Source organism: Leptonotus elevatus, chromosome 17 (assembly GCF_054856555.1).
Source record: "Leptonotus elevatus isolate MCC_2025b chromosome 17, RoL_Lele_1.0, whole genome shotgun sequence".
NCBI lineage: Eukaryota > Metazoa > Chordata > Actinopteri > Syngnathiformes > Syngnathidae > Leptonotus > Leptonotus elevatus.
This window is the reverse complement of record NC_141255.1, coordinates 8,803,679-8,825,196: the sequence shown is the minus strand read 5'-3', so window position 1 is coordinate 8,825,196 and position 21,518 is coordinate 8,803,679. Positions and strand designations below refer to the sequence as shown.

The 21,518-nt window shown below is 41.6% G+C and overlaps 1 protein-coding gene across 1 annotated transcript in view; it reads left to right on the top strand.

Annotated features, from left to right (window-relative positions):
* The window catches only part of caap1 (caspase activity and apoptosis inhibitor 1), a 29,443-nt gene extending 11,100 nt beyond the window's left edge, over window positions 1-18,343 (top strand). The window contains exons 6-8 of the mRNA XM_086058491.1: window positions 16,431-16,551; window positions 16,740-16,847; window positions 18,201-18,343. Of these exons, the coding sequence (XP_085914617.1) occupies window positions 16,431-16,551; window positions 16,740-16,847; window positions 18,201-18,255 (284 nt within the window). The 3' untranslated portion in view covers window positions 18,256-18,343. The remainder of the gene's footprint in view (window positions 1-16,430; window positions 16,552-16,739; window positions 16,848-18,200) is intronic.
* Window positions 18,344-21,518: the final 3,175 nt, after the last annotated feature.

Sequence of the window (21,518 nt, the reverse complement as noted above, 5' to 3'; positions counted from 1 at the left end):
ATTAGAGTTAAGCTGTTTTTCAGTCAACCTAAATTCAGATAAAGAACCCTCTGCAAATTGGATGTCGGCTCATTCAAAGTCACCTGATGCGAGCCAGGTTGCATTGGAGACGCGACGGGAAACGGCGAGGGCGGCGGTTGTCTCGTCTGACAAGAGGACAGGAGCTGTCACGTGGAAGACAATTTGTGGCCACGACTCAAAGCTGAAAGCTAATTTTGCAGCCGTGGCTTCAAATTGCTTTTGTATATCCGGGTGGCTTTTTAAATATTGCAATCGATTGAAAGCTCTTTGTAAATGTGATGCTCGTGTGGCAATGGAAGCGGTGATTGATCAGTTGTTTTTTTGTTGGGGGGGGGGGGGCAGTGAAATATGGTAACTTTTTGTTTTCTTTGACACTGCTTGAAATTATTTTTTAAATAACAGTCATTTAAAGGACTGCTTTGATAGCAGGGTTTCAAGGAAATAGTGATTTTAAATTTGCTTCCTGAAAAATCACTGATCTTTGGGATGGTTTATTCAAAAGCTGGCAGATCAGAGATTTTATCCACTGGAAAGATGTAAAATAATAGAGCATAAAAAGTTGCGTGTTTGTTTGAGGCACTGGTTCAGCAACATTTCGAGGGTTCTTCCTTAACAATAATAATGCATCAGATTTATGTAACGCTTTTCTAGACACTCAAAGACGCTTTACAGAGGAATGGATACATTATTGATGCACTCACACATTCACACTGTGGTGGCGGTAAGCTACTCTTAAGTAGCCACAGCTGCCCGGGGGCAGGCTGACGGAAGCGTGGCTGCCAGTGTGCGCCTACGGCCCCTCCGACCACCACCAAACATTTGCACTTTCCATGCACCAGTGTGAGTAGCACTGGAGGCAATGTGTGTGAAGTGCCTTGCCCAAGGACACGACGACACATGACTTGGGGAGAGTGGGGATCGAACAGCCAACCTTCTGCTTACTGAACGACTGTCTGCACCCTGGCCCTCTTGCCATCTCTCAAGTGGAAATCAATCATTTTTGGTTTCTTCCTTTAGCTGATGGACATCCCTTCTGTGAAGCTAAATGGAAATCGATTGTTATTGATGGAGAAGCAATGATGACATGACAATGGCAGCTCGCCTTACCCTTGCCTCTTTCAAAGAAACAATTGAAATTCAGAGAAAACATCAACTGCTTTTCCCGCATTAGGTTTACTCGGGCCAACAACGGCGTCAGAGACACTTGACCGTGACCGGTATAGTTTGTTTACCTTCGCCCGTGCCCGTCTGAATATGTTGTCTCATCGGCAAAACCCACAAGTTCACCCTCTGGACAGCAGGCTGACAAAATGATGGATCAGTTCTTCCATATTGGCTTGTTGATCTATAGTCACGCCTACCTTTGTCCTTGCCGTCAGAGTAGATATTGGCATTTGCCACTCAGGAGGCTGCACCCCACATTCACCTCGTGTCCCGTAACTGCTGATTAGGCAAAGGAGCCCCGGCCCTGTGGAATAATTAATGTTCAGCATTGGGGTCTTGATTCTGTGGAGGTCAGCGTAGCAATAGAGGGCCAGACAGCAGGGGGTCTTGACACTTGACTCTGAGAAGAGAGGTCGTGGCCGGATCAATGTTAATGTTTGTCCAGGTTCACCTCACATGCCTGCGAGCGAGTGAGGGATTTATGCCTTGCCGTTAGGTGAAGCCTTTAATTGCCTCTTAATTAATTTGTTTATGGCTTATTGGGAAATGGAGAATATTGAGCAGTGCCACGATGTGTAAATGACCGACCGACAAATCGATCAAACATCAAACCGACTGAAAAAGCAAACCAAACAATACAAATAAACCCATTAACTGACCGAAAAACTAACAAAAAAGATCAAACTGACCGACACAACAACAGAAGAAACCAACCAAAAAATCGACTTGGAGACAAACCAACTGACAAGCAAACTGCCACACTAACCAACCCTAACCAACAGACACACCTACCTACCACCAAGCTGATTGATCAACCATGAAACTGACAGACCAGCCATTAAATCACCTGGCAGTCAGCAACCGATCAGCAAAATTACCGGTAGAAAATTAAAATGGCCGACCGACCGGCATTCCAATTGGCTGACAAAACAAGCGACAAACAACAAACCACGGTAGGCGCGCACGACAATGCGATGAATCTGAATGACTTTCGGTTAGGTTCGAATTGTCCATGTTGTTTTTCATCTCAAGTGTATGAAATATTCAAGAGGAATGGACTGTGCGACACGCTTGACCTCCCAAGCCCACCCGCTGCCCTGTTATTACAGTCTAGAATGTATGGATATACACTACAAATATTAAACCACACAATTAACCCCGGCGGATTCGAACCCCCCCCCCCCCCCCCCCCCCCCCCCCAGTGTGAAAAGAAAACATGGAATCACTGTGTTTCTTGCCTCCCCGAGTAATTGTTAGACTATTTAGGCCATTTGCATGCTGGAACTCAAGCATAAGCAGTTAAATACAATGGATGGATGTATAATGATAGTTTTACTGCAGCCACGCACCCTCTTCGACATCCCGACACACCCTTTAAAAGCTTCATGTGAAGCAGAGTTCTTAAGTTGTCATTTTCTCCATGGTGAATTATCATACTTTGGTGGTACCTTTCTATCACATCTACTATCCATCCATCCATTTTCTTAACCGCTTGTCCTCACGAGGGTCGCGGGGGGGGGGGGGGGGCCCCGCTGGCTTCGGGCAGTAGGCGGGGTACACCCTGAGCTGGTTTGCCAGACAATCCAGGGCGCACACACAGACGAACAAACATTTACTCTAACAATCACACCTAGGGACAATTTAGAGTGTTCAATTAACCTGCCATGCATATCTTTGGAATGTGGGAGGAGTACCCGGAGAAAACCCACACAGGCACGGGGAGAACTTTTACATTACATCTACTAAGAGACACAAAATACCAAGAAGTTTTAAAATAAAATAAAAAATGCACAAATATTCAGAAAAAAAAGTGTTGAATATGACATTTATTTTTTCAGATAGTTATGTATTTTTCATTGATACATTTAGGTTTCAGTGCTTGTTAGATTGCACAAATGTTTTGCTAACGAGCAAATCCCTGCTGCAATGTCTTTTTGTAATATCACCATAGTACCGATAACAAAGATCAATTCCACTCACTATAATTGTGATACTTTTTCCAAGTGTTGCATCAGTCGCGCAGCGGTTTATCTTTTGCAGTTTGACTCACTATGGCGATTGCTCGTCTGATAGAGAAAATGTCGAAAATCATTGATTCCATTTCTTAGGCAAAGCCTCATAGATGGTTGAGATATGGAGATTGTTTTCAGTGTCATCCAATACTCACTCAAACTGGCGCCACATCTCCAGAGATGGAAAAAGTCTGTATTTCTTTAATGAACTGCATATAATCAGTGCTTCTTGCCTGTGATTTCATCCGCAGGCTAGTTCCAGATAAAGCAGGGATTTGGAATTAGTGTGGGTAATTACGAGCTTGATTGTACATTTTGGTGGTGGTGGGGGGTTCTTTATCAATTCATGCGTTTTATCCCAAAATATGCTCAATGAAAACAAGTCATTCGACTTTCAAAGTGGCTTGGAGGCAAACGGCTGCTTATGAAACTTTGATTCCGACCGGCTGACGTTAATCCCCTTTTTCGTGGCTCTTTGAACGCTCTCCGTGCTCTTAAAGCAGCATTAATCGATAATTAACTCAATCGAGCCACATTAGATCCCCATCAGGTATATACTATATATGAATGTTCTCTTCACCCCCTATAAATCTATAAAGCATCGAGTGAAATGCTCCGACAGAGATAAAGTGACTTTTTTGTTTTATCCCAAATAATAGATATACCGTATCTATTATTTGCCTCGACCGTCAGTAACATAACATATAGATTATAAAATAAAATATTAGGTCTCACTCTCTACGTGTGTATTTATTTCTACGGTAACTTGTATCTTAAGGCAGTGGTCCTCAACCCTGGTCCTCGGGGACCGGTATCCAACCTGTTTTCCATGTCTCCCGCAGCCAACACAGGTGATTCATATCATCAGCTAATTAGCAAGCTCTGGAGAAGCCTGATAACGATTACCACCTGTGTTGGCTGTAGGAGACATGGAAAACAGGCTGGATACCGGTCCCCCGAGGACCAGGGTTGAGGACCACTGTCTTAAGGCACTGTGGATCCTGAAACTTTTCTGACTCATCATTATAGGTATTTTTCATTACATTATAGCCAATGTGCAAATGATCCAAACTCAGACACTGACGCAGAGCACCCGTTTTACCAGTAGCTAGAGCTTCTGAGTTGGTTACATATTTCCCCATGAAGGTTGCCCTTATCAGTCTTTTATTCTGGCGTCAGCTTTGTCTCCCTCTCCCCGAGACCATTTTCTGACAGGAAGTATTACCGCCATTACAGATCACTAGATATCCCTGTCAAAAGAATCTGACTGATCACATGGCGGGACAGGAAGTGCAGTGCGGCGTCAGCTTGGGGACAGTCAAATGGCTTGAAATAATAGGGTGCACGCCGGGGGCCTTGACAGATAACTCTGAGGAGGCTGTACAATAGGCGATGGAACAAGCAGGAAATGGCTTTGTGTCGCAGGCGTCGCCTGCTTTCAGCTGTGTCGCGTTGTGGACAAATATCCACACCGAGATGGATCAGCGTGCGCGCACGCACGCACGCACGCACCCGTTACAAGTTGTACTTCTGCCGGCGTTTACACCTAATGAGCTTTTAATAAGAAATCAATCTCATTGGAATCAAAGCATCCATCAAAACAAGCAATTTACCTGCAATTAAAAAAAAAACATTAACAGAATTCATTAACTGGGTTTTGTTTTGACTTTTGTTTAGTTTCCTGTGGGGCGAGATGGGCTATCTCTTTCGGCATGTTCAATGGGGCGCGTGATTTCTGTGGCTCATGGCTTAACATTTTGGGGTCCCCGGTGGTGCGCAGGACTCAAAATAGAATTTGCCTTTCGAATTTCCGCTGCACTCTTACAAATTCTGACGTCCTCCTGCTGTTTCCACGCAATGGGAACTGGCCATTACTCCATCGATTCATCTGCAGTGAAATACAAAGATGGCCCTCAAACCCACCACCCTTCATATTTACGACTAGCGCGCCTCGATATGCCGGGTGATTTACAAGCACTTTGGAGTATAACACTTCATGAACAATGGTTGCGGCGGGGAAAACAATCAAAATAATGTTTGGCAATCTTGAGGGATTTATATTTTGAAGGTTTTGATGGTGTCATGAATTAACAGTTGAATGCTTCTTCAGTGAGGAAGGGTGCTTGACTTGGCGGGGGGTGGGGGGGGGGGGGGGGGGGGGAGTAATACCACCTTCAGTCCAGTACCATTTGACCTTCAGCTGTTGCCACTCGGGCACATATCACCTTTGCAGCCCCCTTGGCTACTCCAATAAATCAAAAACGCCAACTGCCGGTTTCGGTATGAATCAGCAGTTTGCGGCAGATCTTGATTAAATTTGATCTTGGTTTCATAAAACATTTAGACAAACCAATTAAAGAGGCTGCTGACTGCAGCCACCAGCACTCAATCCGTCATGCTGTGCGTGAGGAAGATCACGTGCGATGACTCTAATGTGGTCGATATGTTGTGTAGGGTGGATTGGAATTGGAATTGTACAAAGATTCACCAGAACAGAGATCACCAAACTGTGATCCGTTGGCATATCACAACAGTCTCCCGTATTCTTTACCCCGGGCTTCCCATTGGCAAGTGGCCTCGTCCCTTTGTTTTCAGGTTGGCCTTCTTAATTATTCGCAGTCCTTTTCAGGCTGTAAATTGACTTTTAATGCCATTCCATAATCTGAACCTGATCACTAGCCTGATGACCTAGCCTCCATTGATTTACAAGTGACCCATGTATTATGAAAATGATTGCTTTTTTTGTTTTTCTTTCTGTTATGTGCAAGTCCGTGAGTGTTATTGAAATGGTTTAATCATTTGATATGATTCTTTAATGTGCCTGTTTTTAGTGTGATATTTATGGACGTGACTGCTTTGGAACATGACATTGAGGCTGCTGTTGTGTCCCGATGCTAATTACGCAACTTTATGACGAGACCTTTTGATAACGCCGCTAAATCCAAATGGCAAATGTGACGCATGAGCTGTATGCCATCATTGTGCTGTGTTTTACAGCGTTAAAAATGATTGCGAATGGATTGTTAAGAGATTCTCCGGTATATATAGTGGGCCGGTTTCAAGCTCCCGCAAGTCTGCACATCTGAACTTTGATTTTTCCACCGATCTCCCATATTTCATTCGGCACAGATTAGTTCATTCTTAATCAAGAAAAATGATGTTGCAACACAACTCATTTGTTCATCTAATTGATAATGTGTTTGAAAAGGAGGCATGTTCACAGAAGATTTGACTGTGCAAGCTCCTTTCTCAGTTCTTGGTGTTATTTCCCCCTCCCCACAGCTAGAAGGCAAAGCGGGCAAAAACAATGGCTTTCAAATCCACAATCTGTCAGGGAAATAAATAAATTACTACCACGCTTCGTGGAAAACAAACAGCTGTCAAGAAGTTCCTCAAGAGGCGCCTCGCACCCTCCTTTTTCACCCCCTGGAAATCCAATCTCGCTAAAAAAAAAAGACAATTCTTTTGTTCATTATGGTGTTTTATCGTGCCTGTTTAAGAGCCAAATTAAGCAAAGAGCATACCGGGCGGTGTTGAGGGATGCGCCTGTGAGCGCCAAACAAAGTAAAACATTAACGAAACAATTTACTTGCTACCAAGCAAAAGATTTCCTGTCGGGTTTTTTAAAGGAAAAAAAATCTAACAATAATGTGACGACGATGCCTTGTCATTGCCCCTAAGCACTTCCTAATTGTGTATCTTCTCTTCCTGGTGTTTTTTGCTCTTCATGGTTTGAATCATCACTTCTTATTTTTCTTAACCCAATCATTGTCCTGCACTGAAATATAATATATGAGAAAAAGACGGCTTTCGGGGGATTTCTCAGAGGGGTTAAAGAAGTCCATAAAAAGGTCGAGCTGGGAATAGAAAGTATAACCTGTTTTTGGAACTCCCATTTTCTTCCGCCTTGGTCGCACCGTCGCAATTTTATGCTCAAATTCAGTTTCTTTTTGCAAGCGAAAAGACTGAATTGTGTCGACATCAGTAAACTCTTGTGCGTAGTTTCGGTTTGCTTGATTCGGACTGCACTTGAGTTCAATTACAGAGCTGGGGAAAATCATTTCAAAAGATCTTTTGAGCGTCAATTCTCCAAAATATTTTTGGACTGTCAGAACCAAGGTGGAGTTCCTTTGATCACCCCCATCCAAATAAGCTCAAAAACTTAAGAGAACCCAGAACTAGGATATTTCGTTACTTCGTCTGTTCCTGGCAAACGTTCTATAAACATGAGCCTATTCTTGCAAAGGTCACAGTCAAAAAGTTGCTCCAGGGTCTTTCAACGCATTCCGCCACCTATCGCCCAGTCGTCACGGATACCTTGATTCATTGTGACATTATCGTTTTCATCCCACCTCTGGCTGGCTCACGGTGCTTCACACTTCAGGTGTTAGCATCAACCAATATTGTGTTCGGTGGATCCGAGAAAACCCGAGGCATTTTGACCATCAGGCCCCAACCACCACACGACCATCTGAAAGGGTCTGAAAAAAGTTGTATCTTAAAAATCTGGTACATGATGTTGAGTTAACCCATTGTTATTAGAAATGCAAAATATATTATGCATTGGGCCAAATGCTTTTCTGCCTGAGTCATACTGTTTTCTCTTGGGTGGACCGAGGGACGGCGGTGGAAATTGCACTGTGTGTGTGTTTACACTCATCACAGAGGGAGGTGTCTTGAATTGCGGAACGGCCACTTTCAAGCGTTGTTTGTTTCATGACCTGACGGTGGTTGACAGATTGCAGATTTCATCTTTGGATAAAGTTTGTAAACTCTCCATGTGATCACACTCACTTTCTATAACTATAGGAAACACTAAGAAACACTTGGATACAAACACATTCCCAGAACAAAATATTGGACTTGAAAGGAGATCGGTGTGGCAAAGATTCCTCGAAATTGCCTCCAAACGCTTTGATTGTTCAGCATCTGTTTACTGGAGGTTTGCTGTTTTGGTCTATAGCTATTTTAGAGCTTTTTTTTGGTGCCATTTCCAGGAGTTCTTTAAAGGCAAATTTGTCCTGAAGACTTTGTCATATTGTCCAACTTTGACCATGGGTATGGAATGAGCCAGGTTCACTTAGCAATATCAAATTTCATGAGACCCAGAAAGCCCTCAACTCTTGCCTGATAGAACTCACAAAGTTGAAGTGGCTATTTTAGGGTCAATTCCAAAGACTAATCTGTCCAACAGATTTTGTCCTACCAAATTTAAGCCAGTCTAGACGATGCTAAATTGGCAAAATTCAAGCTGACATATTTGTCATGACCACGCCCACAAAAACGTCTCACAAAGTCATGAAGTAAAATACACAAGCTGTCAGCCATTTGGTTTGTAGTAGTCACTTTAGGTTACATTTTTCATTTCTGAAGCGTTTTTGTGCAATTGCCCTCAAATTTAAACCATAAAGACACGCTGGCCCCAGCATCATTCTGTGTGGGCAGAGCATCAAGTCCTTGGCAATGTTCAGCCTGAAAAGGGACATACTAATAAATAATGGTTGTCTACATACTGTATTTTTTTAAGCAGTTGCACTGGCTTAGTTTTTATCTCCCTATCAGTCATCAGCCCCCTGCCGATGTGGCGTTCCCCAGCCCACGCTCGTTGCTGGTCCAACAGCGCTGCAATTCCAAATGGCAGATACATTAAAAAGGGAAATCACTGGCATAACGACGAGTGCCATCTCCCGTAACGTCCTCATCCATCAATTAAGTGATTTCCAGTAAGAAGGGGGATGAATATAGCAGAATAAGGCCAGACGTTTTGATGACTTTTGCACCAGAGCATACAAGGCTTGTGCTGTTGCCCCACTCGGGGGAGACTTGTGTGTTGATAGCAATCACACTTGACCAAAGCAACGATTTTGTAGCGTCATTTAGACCATCTCCATGTGTTTTTCAAAAACAAACTTGAACTCAAAATTGTATCTGATTGTTACCAAAGTTGACACATGCAGACTAAATCCATGGACGGTGGTAAATATGCATTTCAGTTTTCTTTACGTGTGGGTTCGAGCATGGAAGTGAAGTTTGACTCGCCATAAAATAAAACTGAAATACAACTCCATTTTAGTTCTCATCATTGCGTGTTGATTAAAAGTAAGCTTTTAAAATTTCCCATCCATCCATCCATTTTCTTAACCGCTTGTCCTCACAAGGGTCGTAATTATGTAAAGTATATACGTACTCCTATATTATTTAGACAACAGTGACGTTTACATGCAGGCAATAACCCTTTTAAAACACGAACGGAAACGTTTTACCTCGATTTTTCAGAAACCGGAATTCTGACCTTAACTCGTATATTGACTGCCTGTAAACGTAGTCAGTGTCACTTCAGAAGCAATGAATAATGTGACACAAAAGCATTTACCACTTGTCAACACGCAGGGTGAGGGTGGGTGCGCACACTCATCTCAATTATCTCCGCTTTAATTATTTATCCTCTGTCAAGTGATGCAAATTACCATAGCAGACAAAGCACCAATTGCTTCAAAACAGCAGAGCGCCACATTTGTTTACTCAAAAAGGTTGAATTATCAGCAGACCATGTGATCATATCCCAACTGCATCAGGGTGGGTTCGGGTTCGGGTTAGGGTCGACATGTAAATTATCCAGTGTCCTGCCCCATTTTTTGTTCCTCTTGATTCACTTTACTACATTTCTTATTTGGATGATTCAAAACTTTCAGGTTTGAGACAATTTCACTTGGCTTTTTTGTCCAGTAAACGATCAAAATCAAACTAGTCTCAACATTTTGTACCGACTTAAAGCAACATAGATCAGACCAGTGTGGAAATGCCTTTTTGGAGCCAAGGCACCTATTTTGCATTTGGCACATCACCAAATGAAAATGTAACTAAAGTATCGATACTAAAATAATGATCTTGTCTCAATTTACTCACAAAATTTACTGAGTGAGAAATTTGGCCCTGAAAGTTGGTATTCATTGGTGGCAAATAATGTATCTTTCTTCAGCTATGCATACCTTTGATGTATAATGACAGGCTGAAGAAATGCTCACAATATCCGCTGCATTCATTAATATATTTTATTTTTTTAAGGAAATAGAAATAATACAAAACCTTTTAGGGGATATCAGGCAGTTTAGGTAAGCATTATTCACTCGTGTTCTGCCCTGTACCCTATTTCCTATTGTTTCCAAAATTTTGAAAAGTTATTTAATATTTGTGCCATTTTTATTTTATTTGTGTTAGTACTATATGTCCCTTGACTTAACATAGGTTGTAAAACACTGCAAATATTTTCCACCAAAGGTGAGATTGATTTCTCCTACATCATATTTGTGCATTTATCCTTAGCGACTGGCATTTCATCCCCCCGGGGCGGCTAACGGCGTAATTGCAGGATGATTTGAGCGACGTCCATTCGGACATGCTCCCGCAGCCGTCACTGAGCTTACATGCCACGGCCCATTACGACAATTTTCCGCGCATGTGTGATTACAGCCGATGGTGGTCGTTTATACCGCATGTTGACATGATGAAAATATCTGGATTAGTTCTGCCTTTGGCACAAGAAGATTTCTTGGAAATAAATTGAAAAATGTTAGCACAGTTTGTTTGCAGAGAGCGTTTAAAGTGGCGTCAATAGCTGCGGCCTGCTATCGATTTCCCTCCTGAAGCTATAGCGGCAATGGATGGATTATGGAGATTGGATGGAAAATAGGTGATGGAAGTCCATGACAACCCATGTGTAATTCCAGTTGTACATTTGAGATATTGATCCTCAGGGGGAGTTAAATTGTACATTGCGATGGGTACTGAGGCTTTATAAGCTCCTGACAAGTGCAGATGACAAGGTGTTGCTATGGAGACGCTTAGCTGGGTACCTGAGAACCAGCTTATCTGTGGATAGTTTATGCAAACGCACAAGATCAAGAAAGCAAAATGTAGTGTGTTTTCAAAAGCACCTTGCAGGAAATGTCGTAGCGCTTCATCAAAATGGATGTCTTGCATAGTGCTTTACTAGAATTGTTAATTATGGAAATTAACAATAAAAAAAATTCTAATGGAAATAGAAGAATCTCTCTGTGAATGTCCTAAACTTCCAATAGCCGACGCCTTTTTTGTGTGTACAAATTTACTAAACCAAAAAGCTATTTTGCGTCCAGTTGGCATCAACGAATCACATTTGAGAGTACAATATTTCCACAAATCCATGATGTAATATTATTGCTGGTTGTTTCCTGGGTAATTGTTTCACCCAGGCATAAAAATGAGTTAACTACTGTGTTTATTAGTCTTAATTTTGTAATAAATTCTGAAAGGTAATCACACACGTAACACGTAAAGTAGGCAAACAAACACAATTGACCATTATGATTATGCATCATTATAATTCTGATAAACTATTTAGCCCCTTTTTGTAACATCAGTCTGTATGGTAATTTTAACATTTACTGCCAACCCAATCCCGTTTCTTGGTTATTTTCTACTTGAAAGCATCAAGGCTGCTCGAAAGGACAAAGACGCTGGTCATGCATTTCCGAGAAGATATGCAAATAAGTGGAGGAGGCTTTAATTGTTATGGTATTTATAACTTCACAACATTCATCACGTCACACAGACCCCCACAAGCCCTCTCTTCTATATCCATAACAGGGCATAAATAGTGGCAGAGGCTTTAATTAATTTGATATTTATTGACCGTTACTTTTTATTTGGCAATCAAGCAAAAGGGAATTAGACAAATAGACAGTGGTCACACACTGTCGCCTCTCTGTCGCCTATCATTTTGTAGTCCACAAATCAATGACGTTCACATACATAGTGGCAGATTTGAATTATTATGATATTTATTTAATTATTTATTTTTGACAAACTAGACAAATGGGCAGTGGCCACACAATTGTTTCCAAGCTCTCAACAGGCTCATAATGTCCTTGCAAAGTACACTAATTGTGATGGAGACTTTTGATTATGAGAATTTTTCTACAAACTAAAAAAAATGGTATCGTATCTGAAAGTCAAATTTGCGTTCATGCTGTGACACCGTATCAATTACACATGAAATTAAAGGGGGAAAAAAAAATCACTTTTACCAATGAATTATAGACTCTTGCAGTAATATCGTGCTATCCATCCCAATAAATGCTGCTGGGAATTTTCCACGTCAGCCGTCCACCTCAGTGCCTTGTCTTCATCCGGACTAAGAATAAAGCTGAATCGCATCCAAGGAAGGTCAGTATGGATTAAGGAGCACCGCACCTCCCCCTGCGGGGAACAGACTTGTTTGTTGTCAGGCCTGATGTCAGATTAAGAATCAGCTATGGAAAGTGCCTCTCTCAGCAGGACTGCACTTCCTGTCAATGATAATCCGATATTGCTGTTCCCGGGCACAGCCTTCAATTTATCGTGTAGCGTTTCATTTGGAAAACAAATCTGTATATTATGCCTTAAACCTGACAGTTTTTGGGCTCGTGTAAATTCCTCTCTCTGCTAACTTGCTGACAAGTTACCTTGTAGGTAAACTGGGTGTGACTGCCGTGTATAATGCCTGGCTGGCAAACAATATAGCAAAAATTGAGCTTAAATAATGTATCCCTAAAAAAAACAAAAAATACCAGTAGAAATTTGACATGGCAAGATTTCTGAAAGCAAGCTTGTTTTACTAATGTAAAAGAACAACACAGATGTCTCAAACCTATTATAGAAATGGCATTTATTTTTTTTTAACCTAAACGTTGTCATTACCAGTAGTAAAACCTCATAAAAGTTGTAATACTTTTTAAGTAACAAAATTCTTGATGCAGATGAAATGTTTTAATGCTAATGATGTCTAGTAAGGAACATTATTATTTATCCGTATTATTTTGCTTTGCTTTTAGATATTTAATCTTGGCTGGATTTTAGTTTGTGCAGTATGGCAAAACGGGAATCTGATCTCTTTTTTGTTGTCACTCAAATTTTTGGCTGTCCTATGCCAACTTGAACTTTTTCTTTTGTTCTTTTGCATCGCTTGCCATTTCTATTTTGCTGACAGTAGCTCACGGATTCAAAAAGCCTTAACCCAACAATTCAATTTCAACAAGTGAAATGAAAACCTATGAATACAAATAATTCGTTCTCACCTTGCAGGCATATTTCTTCAGGTTTTTATTGTAGAAGTTATTTGACCCGAAAAAGAAATAGAAATTGAAAGGCCAAATGTCGAATCATTTTCATGGAGCTGGCCATTAATTAAGACGTGACATGCTGTAATTGCAGATCTTTGGGGCAGGCCAATTATCAGATTGAAGTGGAAGCTTGGCTGCTCCCGGCCCATTTGTATTGTGGAAATAGACGACAGAGCATCCCTTGTCTGCCTGCTTGCCACTGCTAACGTTTAAGTCAAATCTGATCACATCATATTTGCCACAGCATTGAGAAACAGGTCAAAAGGAGGCAAGAGGTATTTTTGGGGATTGTGGTCTGTGAAGCAGCCGCAATGCATCGTGGGAACAGGAACAACCGACCTAGACCGATCAACCCAGCATTTGACCCTTTCTGCTCACTTTCACTGAGCAAACAATTGGCCTCCTTTGCCATCTTCAGCAAACACAATGCACAACCTGTCATCGTGACACCGACTATCACACACAATCTGTCACTGTCTTCATCAAGCAACTGATGGTGAACTTCACCTCCTTTGGCAGTTTTGCCAAACAACTGCTCTCGCACACCCATTGCCGTCTTCGCAAAGCAACTGATCTCCAACAACCAATGGCGAGCAAGATCTTCTCCGTCGAGCAACTGATCACGTTGCCGACTTCGACAACTTCGCCCAACAATCATGGCTGCCATTAGTGGAGCGATGAATAAGCGGTTTGTCTTAAACGTTACCATGGAATGCCTGATCCCAGAGATCCAGCCCTTACAAGTCAATGCTGTCCTTTCCTGCTGCTGGCGGACACACACCGGTGACAGGCCGATGAGAGGGAGGCGCGACTGCCCTTTCTTTTACATCTTCATGACCTTTTTAAAATGTTGAGATTGGCTGCCTGACCTCAAAGACGATTATGTGCCACTTAAAGAGATGACAAATGCAGAAGAAAAACAAACTCGGAACAACCTTGAAGATGATTATAAGTCGGCTTCCACTCGGACTTGTGGCTGCAAACGCACCAACAAAACCCGCTAATCTCGCCGCCGATGTTCCATTTAAGTGATGGAAGGCACCGCAGCCCACCCCAGGCTCCACCACCAACCCCTGGTGGCTCACTTAAATACACTTGCCCTTTCAGCCCCACTTACCTAATAGCTGTCGGCACATCGATCAACCCCCATGCTGTCTGTCACCTCCCGTGTGCCAAGTGCTGATGAGTTTGGACAGGCAAGCGCTTCCTCGCGTGGCATCGCTCACAAGGTACCGGCATCCGTGACCTTTACAAATTTGGACCATAATTTAGCCAAGATTAGCCCAGGTCGACATGTAAATTATCCAGGAGAAAGGGCAGAAGTATCAATTCCACTTTAGTTTGGCTATAACTGTATCTTCTGGGAGACGTCGTCACGCAGCTGAGCAGGAAACGATTCAGAAGCTTTCAAAACAAAATAAAGCTGCGGCTAACCGTGAACTTGGAGTTTGTAGGAAATCGCGTTCAACGCCGGTGAAAGTTTGAATGTTTTGCATATGAGTGTCACTCTTCTGACTTGGCAACACGAATACAACCCATGAAACTAACAATTTATTCTTTCCTACTATCCATTTAATTCCATTTTTGACTGAGTAAAGTCAAAATTCAAAATGGAGTGAAACGAGAGAGATGACAAGGACTGAAACTTTACCATTCTTCCCGTATGTCCAATACTCGCCAAACAGACTGTTGCTTACTTTTAAACTTTGCTTCTAGCAAATGTTAAGTCCAGCTGTGACTGTGACATCTCTAATCCCATTGCCCTCATACTGCTCAAAGGAGATTTAAAAGGCTCCTCTCTTGTGATTGTTGTTATTAGTACAGTATACGTACCGGCACATGGTTCAAATTTGACAGCAATCGTGGAAAAATCTCTACGACAAATATCCCTGGGAAAAGACCCTAAAATGACCGCTTCATGCTGCATGCCTCATCGTTGGCTTCATAGTCCTTCATAATCATCACGTAGCCTGGTTTTTCAAGGACCAGTCCCGGTTTTCCCGACTCAGAGACTCCTTATTCAAGCAGCGCAGTGAATCAGCTTTATTAGATTGCCTACCAACCTTGACCGTGTCTGTCTGTCTGTCTTTCTGCCTGGGCGGAAGGAGGATCCCAATGTGGGAACTCATCTCCCGCTTCATCCCAACCCCTCGAATGTATTAGATCTATAAGATTCTCTCAGGGTTGTTTTTGTTGACCTCCGACGGGGTTGCTTAGAGATCACAAGTATGGAAAACCTGCAAATAAGCGGGCACAGGAGAATGATTTTGCCGCAGGCGCTTTTGTAATCAGAAGAGCGGATTAGTCACAGATGCACCAATGTACTGTTTATGCTGTTTCATACATGGTTACTTCTCTATAACTAATAGCCAAATACATTTTGTACAAGGTGTTTGTGAAATTTCAATTCAGTGAATTTTAGAGCTGTTACTAACATGTCAAGTCAGTTTTTTTTTTTTGCAAGACACTTCCAATTTTAAAGTCAGTGAATGTCAAGTCTGTAGATTTTTACCACGCAATTCTCATATGTCAAGTCCGAATTTCATTTTGTGTGATGTATGTTAAATCACAAGTCTACCAACCCCCACCCCACCGCCTCAGTCAGTGATTTGTTTCAAGGCATTTTTGAAATTTCAAGTCAGTTAATTTTTTCAATGGCATATTTGAAGTTTCAATTCAGTACATGTTTTCAAGAAATTTCGAATCTGTAGATTTTCTTCTTCAATTAAAGTCCAAGTCAGTGGATTTGGGCAATATTTGGCACATTTGTAAAATTTCCAGTCAGTGACCACTACAACTTAGTGTTAGTACTGTTACTACTGTTTATGAAAAGAAATATTCCAATGAAACAGAAGTGTTTGCCTCCAAAAGAGGAAGCTCAATCAGGATCATTACTTTTGGGATGTCTAAGTGTCTTCTCAAACCTCCGGGAACAGCATTTTCTCTATTTCGAGACATTAAGAGCCTCAAAAACAATTTGTGGTCAGTGAAATTTGCAGAGCGGTCGGTCAGGGCGTGTTGATCTACAAATGAGTCACCATCACAAAGACTGCTGCCTCTGCATCCACCGTCTTTTTTTCTTTTTCTTTTCAAGGCTCCTCCATTGAGACTCTCTGGTCACGTAAAGTGCGTGGGCGAATGGAGTTTGTGCGGTTTTCTCCGCCGGCCTGTCGGTTTCATCAGCGAGTGCTGGTGCACTTGCTCCTCCAGAGAAGGTACCTGCTGTTCTCATCTTGGAAATTCGCACCAGCCCCATGATCAATCACTCGCTGTCAAGAAGGCCGAGCCGTATTGATCGGGGCCAGTAGGGATCGGATGCTCTGTTCCAAGCTTTACAGTACTGAAGTTGTTTATTGTTCTCGATGCTTTGTTTAAACATCCATTTGTCTCTTTGCCCGGTTAGGATCCAGCAGGGGCTGGAGTCCAATCTGACTGACCAATTAGATCCTGGACTGGTTGCCAGTCAGTCGCAATGCCCTTGTGGCAATAGGACATGGTGCCAGGAAGTCAGGTATGTGAACGACTACACGTTTCATAACCTGAGGAATAGATATTTCCCCAACATATTCAGCGCGGGACCCATATTTGGCATTTGGGAAATTGCAGTGATTTTTCACAATGTCAGTTATGCGACTCACTATGCTACTGATGGTCTGAGCAAAGATACCTGAACAGGTTTTCCCAAACCTTTTTTAGCTGAATGCCCAAATTTGCCATTGGTGAGTTAGGAAAAAGGTTTGTAAAGCATTTGTAAAAAGTATGAGTCAGTAAATATTTTAAAAACATTTAAACCACAGAAACACACTGTGCTACTTTTGTGTACAATGTCAACATTAGAAATAAATACGTCCTGCCTGCCTGATGATCATTGAAAAAGAGTGTCACTTTTTGGTCGATACACCGACGTCTTCATTTGGTTCAGTCAATTCATCCGTTTTGCTATTTTATCGTAAATTCCTTGGCCTCGATGGCGTTTTTGGCACACGTGTTTGCTCCTATTAATCTCTGTAATTTCAACACACATAAGTGGTGGGAGGGGCAGGGGGCCAATCGTTTTTGTGTCACAGGCTGAGCGCCGGTACATCGACTCATTGGTTCCATTTGAATTATTCATGCGTAGCGCAGGAGTGCTGCTTGGCTACATGGTACGTGTCAATGGCACTCGCTCGGGGCTTCGTCGGACCGACTTGGCAATCATGGGCGAGTGAAAGAAAACCACAACCGATTCTTCCACATCAGCAGAAATACTGAGCTTTTTTGGGGGGTGGGAGGGCCAATAAAGGATTTGTTCAAACATAATTGACGTTAGATTAACTGTCTTTGTAACAATTTGAAGTGCTACTAAATATTTCAAATGTTCTCAGGGGAAGTGAGTGAATTTTTGCCAATTGTTTGTGGAACTTCAAGTCAATGATTTTTTTTTCCCCACAGCATTTTTTTTTTTTATTCAATGAAATTAGGTCAGTGAGTTTCTGCATTCTCAGTTTCAGTTTCTAATTTGTGATGTTTTTTCCCCAGGGCGTTCGTGAAATTTTAACTTAGAAATTGAATGCATTTTTAAATTTTGAAGTTCTTGGTCCCTCCAGCTACATTAAACAAGCATTGATTGTCCTCGACGCCCACCCTAGTTCTAATGCAAAAAATAAATACCCCCATCAATTCCCACAGTAGATATTCCTTCCTCCGCGCCGAATGTGTGCAATCAATATATGCTCTTGGGTGTAAAATAATCTTTTCATGACCAGTGCGGAAATGCGGGGCCATTCAGACCATTTCTCATATTGATTTCCCCATCTGTTTTTTCCTGTTCCTGTGGCCGTTGTCTTTATTCTTCACGTTCAGTGGTAATCTTCTGTATTTACAGCGCACACCCAGCTTGCAGTTTTACTGGAGTGCAGGCGCACGTGTGTTCGCATTGATGGTTCGCTTCCCCTCTGAGAGGACCAACATGAACAGAAAGTCCAGCAGATACAGGCCAAGGAAATTCTTCCTACCGAATTGGAGACAGTTAAGTGAATTTGGAACGCGTTTGTGCAATTTCAAATGAAAGAACATTTGAAATTTCATGTCAGAGTTTTTGCCAGGTTTGTGAACATTCTAGTGGATTTTAGCAAAGCATTTAACATCTCTTCAAATTTCAAGTCAGTGATTTTTTTATTTATTTTATTTTATTTATTTATTTTGCCAGACCTTTGTGCAATTTCTAGGCATCTACCAATCTAACCAACGGAGACCATTTTTATTCTAAATTATTCTAAATTTTAAAGCCTTCTTGACCCCCCGTTCACCTCAGATTAGTTTCAATCAGCACAAACATCGCCCACCAGAACTACAGAGCAAAAGGCCCTTTTTCCACCATAATTTCTTCACAACCAAAAAGCCAATTAAGCTAACTCAGCTCAGGTGTCAGAAGGTTGCCGATATTTCAAGGGCAGTAGCAGTTTGCCACTCAGGGGAAAAAAATAAAAAAGGGCGGGGAGTCTTGCATAAAACGTTTACTTAGTGCCCAGATTTATGACGCTTTTAGTTGTGTTATATGTGATACAATTAGCGCTGCGTGCCAATAAGCCTCGTGGCTCAAGGACGTGGTCATCGCCTGGCCATCTGTCATTAATCGCAGACTGGCGCTGTGCGGCAAGCAGGCCAGCGAACGGGCAGGACCGGAGGGAAGGGGGGGGGGGGGTGATGGGTTCTCACAGCACCACAGGTGTGAATCGTACATTTTCCGTCACTATGGATCTGCTCGTGAAAAATGAGGACAGTGGCCTTTGTCCTAGAAAAGTTGCAATGTGGAGCAGAGTTTGGAGGAATTCTGTTGTTGCACTATGAAGGATGTGAGATGTTGTGTAGCAACCTAAGAGCACCTGTACATACAATAGCATTTGCCGCTACTAATATTGGTCTTCTGAGTGCTTTTTAACAGCTTGTTTCCGTGCCCCCCATGACGTGACACTAACACCCTTTATGAAGAGTGTTAAGGTGGATTGCGAAAATTGGCAAAGCAGGTGTGAAAAGCTTCCTGTGGGTCAAATAAACCCCAGTGTGGTCTATTCTTATACCGTCAGGATGGAAGTTGTACATACAGCTAAGGCATGTGGTCACTTTTACCTCTATCTACCTCCAATCTTCAATTCAAATAGAAAAAAATCAGCCAGACAGCCTGTTCTTCTTCTACACTTTCGAAATATTTATGCTCTCTCAAAGTGTCTCTGATGAGCGTTTATTCCATGATTTATTAAAAGGATTAAAACAAATTTTCCCCCTTTGATGCCGGGGCGCCGTCGAGCGTTCAGACATCAGCGTGCTGCATTTATTTGCTTGTCGGCTGCCAGTTCAGTGAGCAAAACATGTCAATCACACACACTTTATGCACCACAATGAGGACAAATGTACTTTTTGACTTCCGGAACCCCAACAAAAACATGTTGTAATGTTACCACATTGTTCTTTGAATATTTGGACTCATTTCTCCTAATATTGCCACTTAATTCTTGTAAAATTGTAACTTAATTCTTGGCAATAGTTTCTCTTAAGATTGCAAATTTTGACACCGTTAACCTGGTATGGTAACCTAATTCTCAAAAAAAGAACTTACAACAGTATGAGCAAGGCTAATATTATATTCTGTCTTAATTCTTGTAAAATAGTTTTTTCTCTTAAAGCTTTATTCTCATAGAATTACTCGTCAGCATCCCCAGTTACATTTAAAAAAAATTCTGGAACCATCACCTTGACTTTACAATGTCCATCATAATGTGCATCTGCGGCCAGTGTTTATGAACAAGCATAAAGGCAGAATTAGTGTAGCGTCACAACAAAGCTATTCCACACTTAAAGTTAACGTCTTTGAAGGAAGGCGAAGTGAGGGGAGGTCAAAGCCGTCATTAAAGTGCAAATGAGTGCTGTGAATGAAAGTGCGGCGTCATAGGTCAGGCTGCGAGGGCTTCGACAGCAAACAAAAAAAAAAATCCGTTAATGAGATTGGATTCATTAGGAGTACAAAGTGATCCCCCGTTTATCACAGACTAAGGTGAAAATATACAGTCGAGAGGTAAATGTTTCTTTATATATGGCTTTAACTCATTCACTGCCATTGACGGCTATAAATGTCAAAATTTCATTTGTACTATTAGTTTTTTTCCCACTTTTGTTAACAAGAGTATGAAAACCTAGAATTAGTTTTTACTGTGCATTTAGAACAGATATAAAATGTATGATTAATCGTGAGTTAACTAGTGAAGTCATGTGATTAATTACAATTAAAAAAAATTAGTCGCCTGATGCCCCTAATAATAAAAATAAAAGATTCAGATGTGTCAGACGATTTAATTTTTGTAATTAATCGCATGACTTTAATAGTTAACTGACGATTAATCACAAATTTTATATCTGTTCTAAATGTACACTAAAAAAAATCTAGGTTTTCATAATTTTTTTAAACAAAAGTGGGGGGAAAATTAAATTTTTGACGTCTATAGCTTTTAATGGCAGTGAATGAGTTTATAAGGAAAAATAAAAACACAAACTAATAATATTTAAATAGAATGTAAAGCTTAAAGAGTTTATACAACGTTATTTACTGCTGCAATCCAATTTCGTGTGCTCCTCCTTCTGGTGTTCTCTTTGAGGCCACCAGGAGGCAGTGCTGTTTAATACACTCATGCAGATACAAACAAAGAATAGACTCACTCCTTATTCTCCTACTATTGAGTAAGTTGCTGTAATTTTAGTCAGTTAGTAGAGGATAAAGAATGTATGCATGCGAGTATTGCTCTATTATCTGTCTGCTTCACTGCTTATGTTTGAATGTTTGTTGCTTAGAGGGTTGTAAAATTGCGAGTATCGATGTTAACGATTAGCAATGGCATTTTCCATTATATATGAGTGTGCCACTCATATCGCAAGGCTACACTGTATTTTCATGCTAATTCAATACCACCAAAAGGTGTCCCTGTGGAGCGGCTTTCAAACGCTTTCCAAACTTATTCGGAAGCAGACACAAATCAATAGAAGCAGATGCCCTCTTTTCTTGGAAAAACAAAATCCTTAAAAGGTTAATGTGTGTTCTCTTGGCCCGTGCACTTGAGCCTGGGGGGGACACAAGGGAAGCGGGCATGTGCAGGAAGATCTTTGGCATTTCATCCTTCCTTGAATTTGATGCAACGCACCCTGACGTGACCGA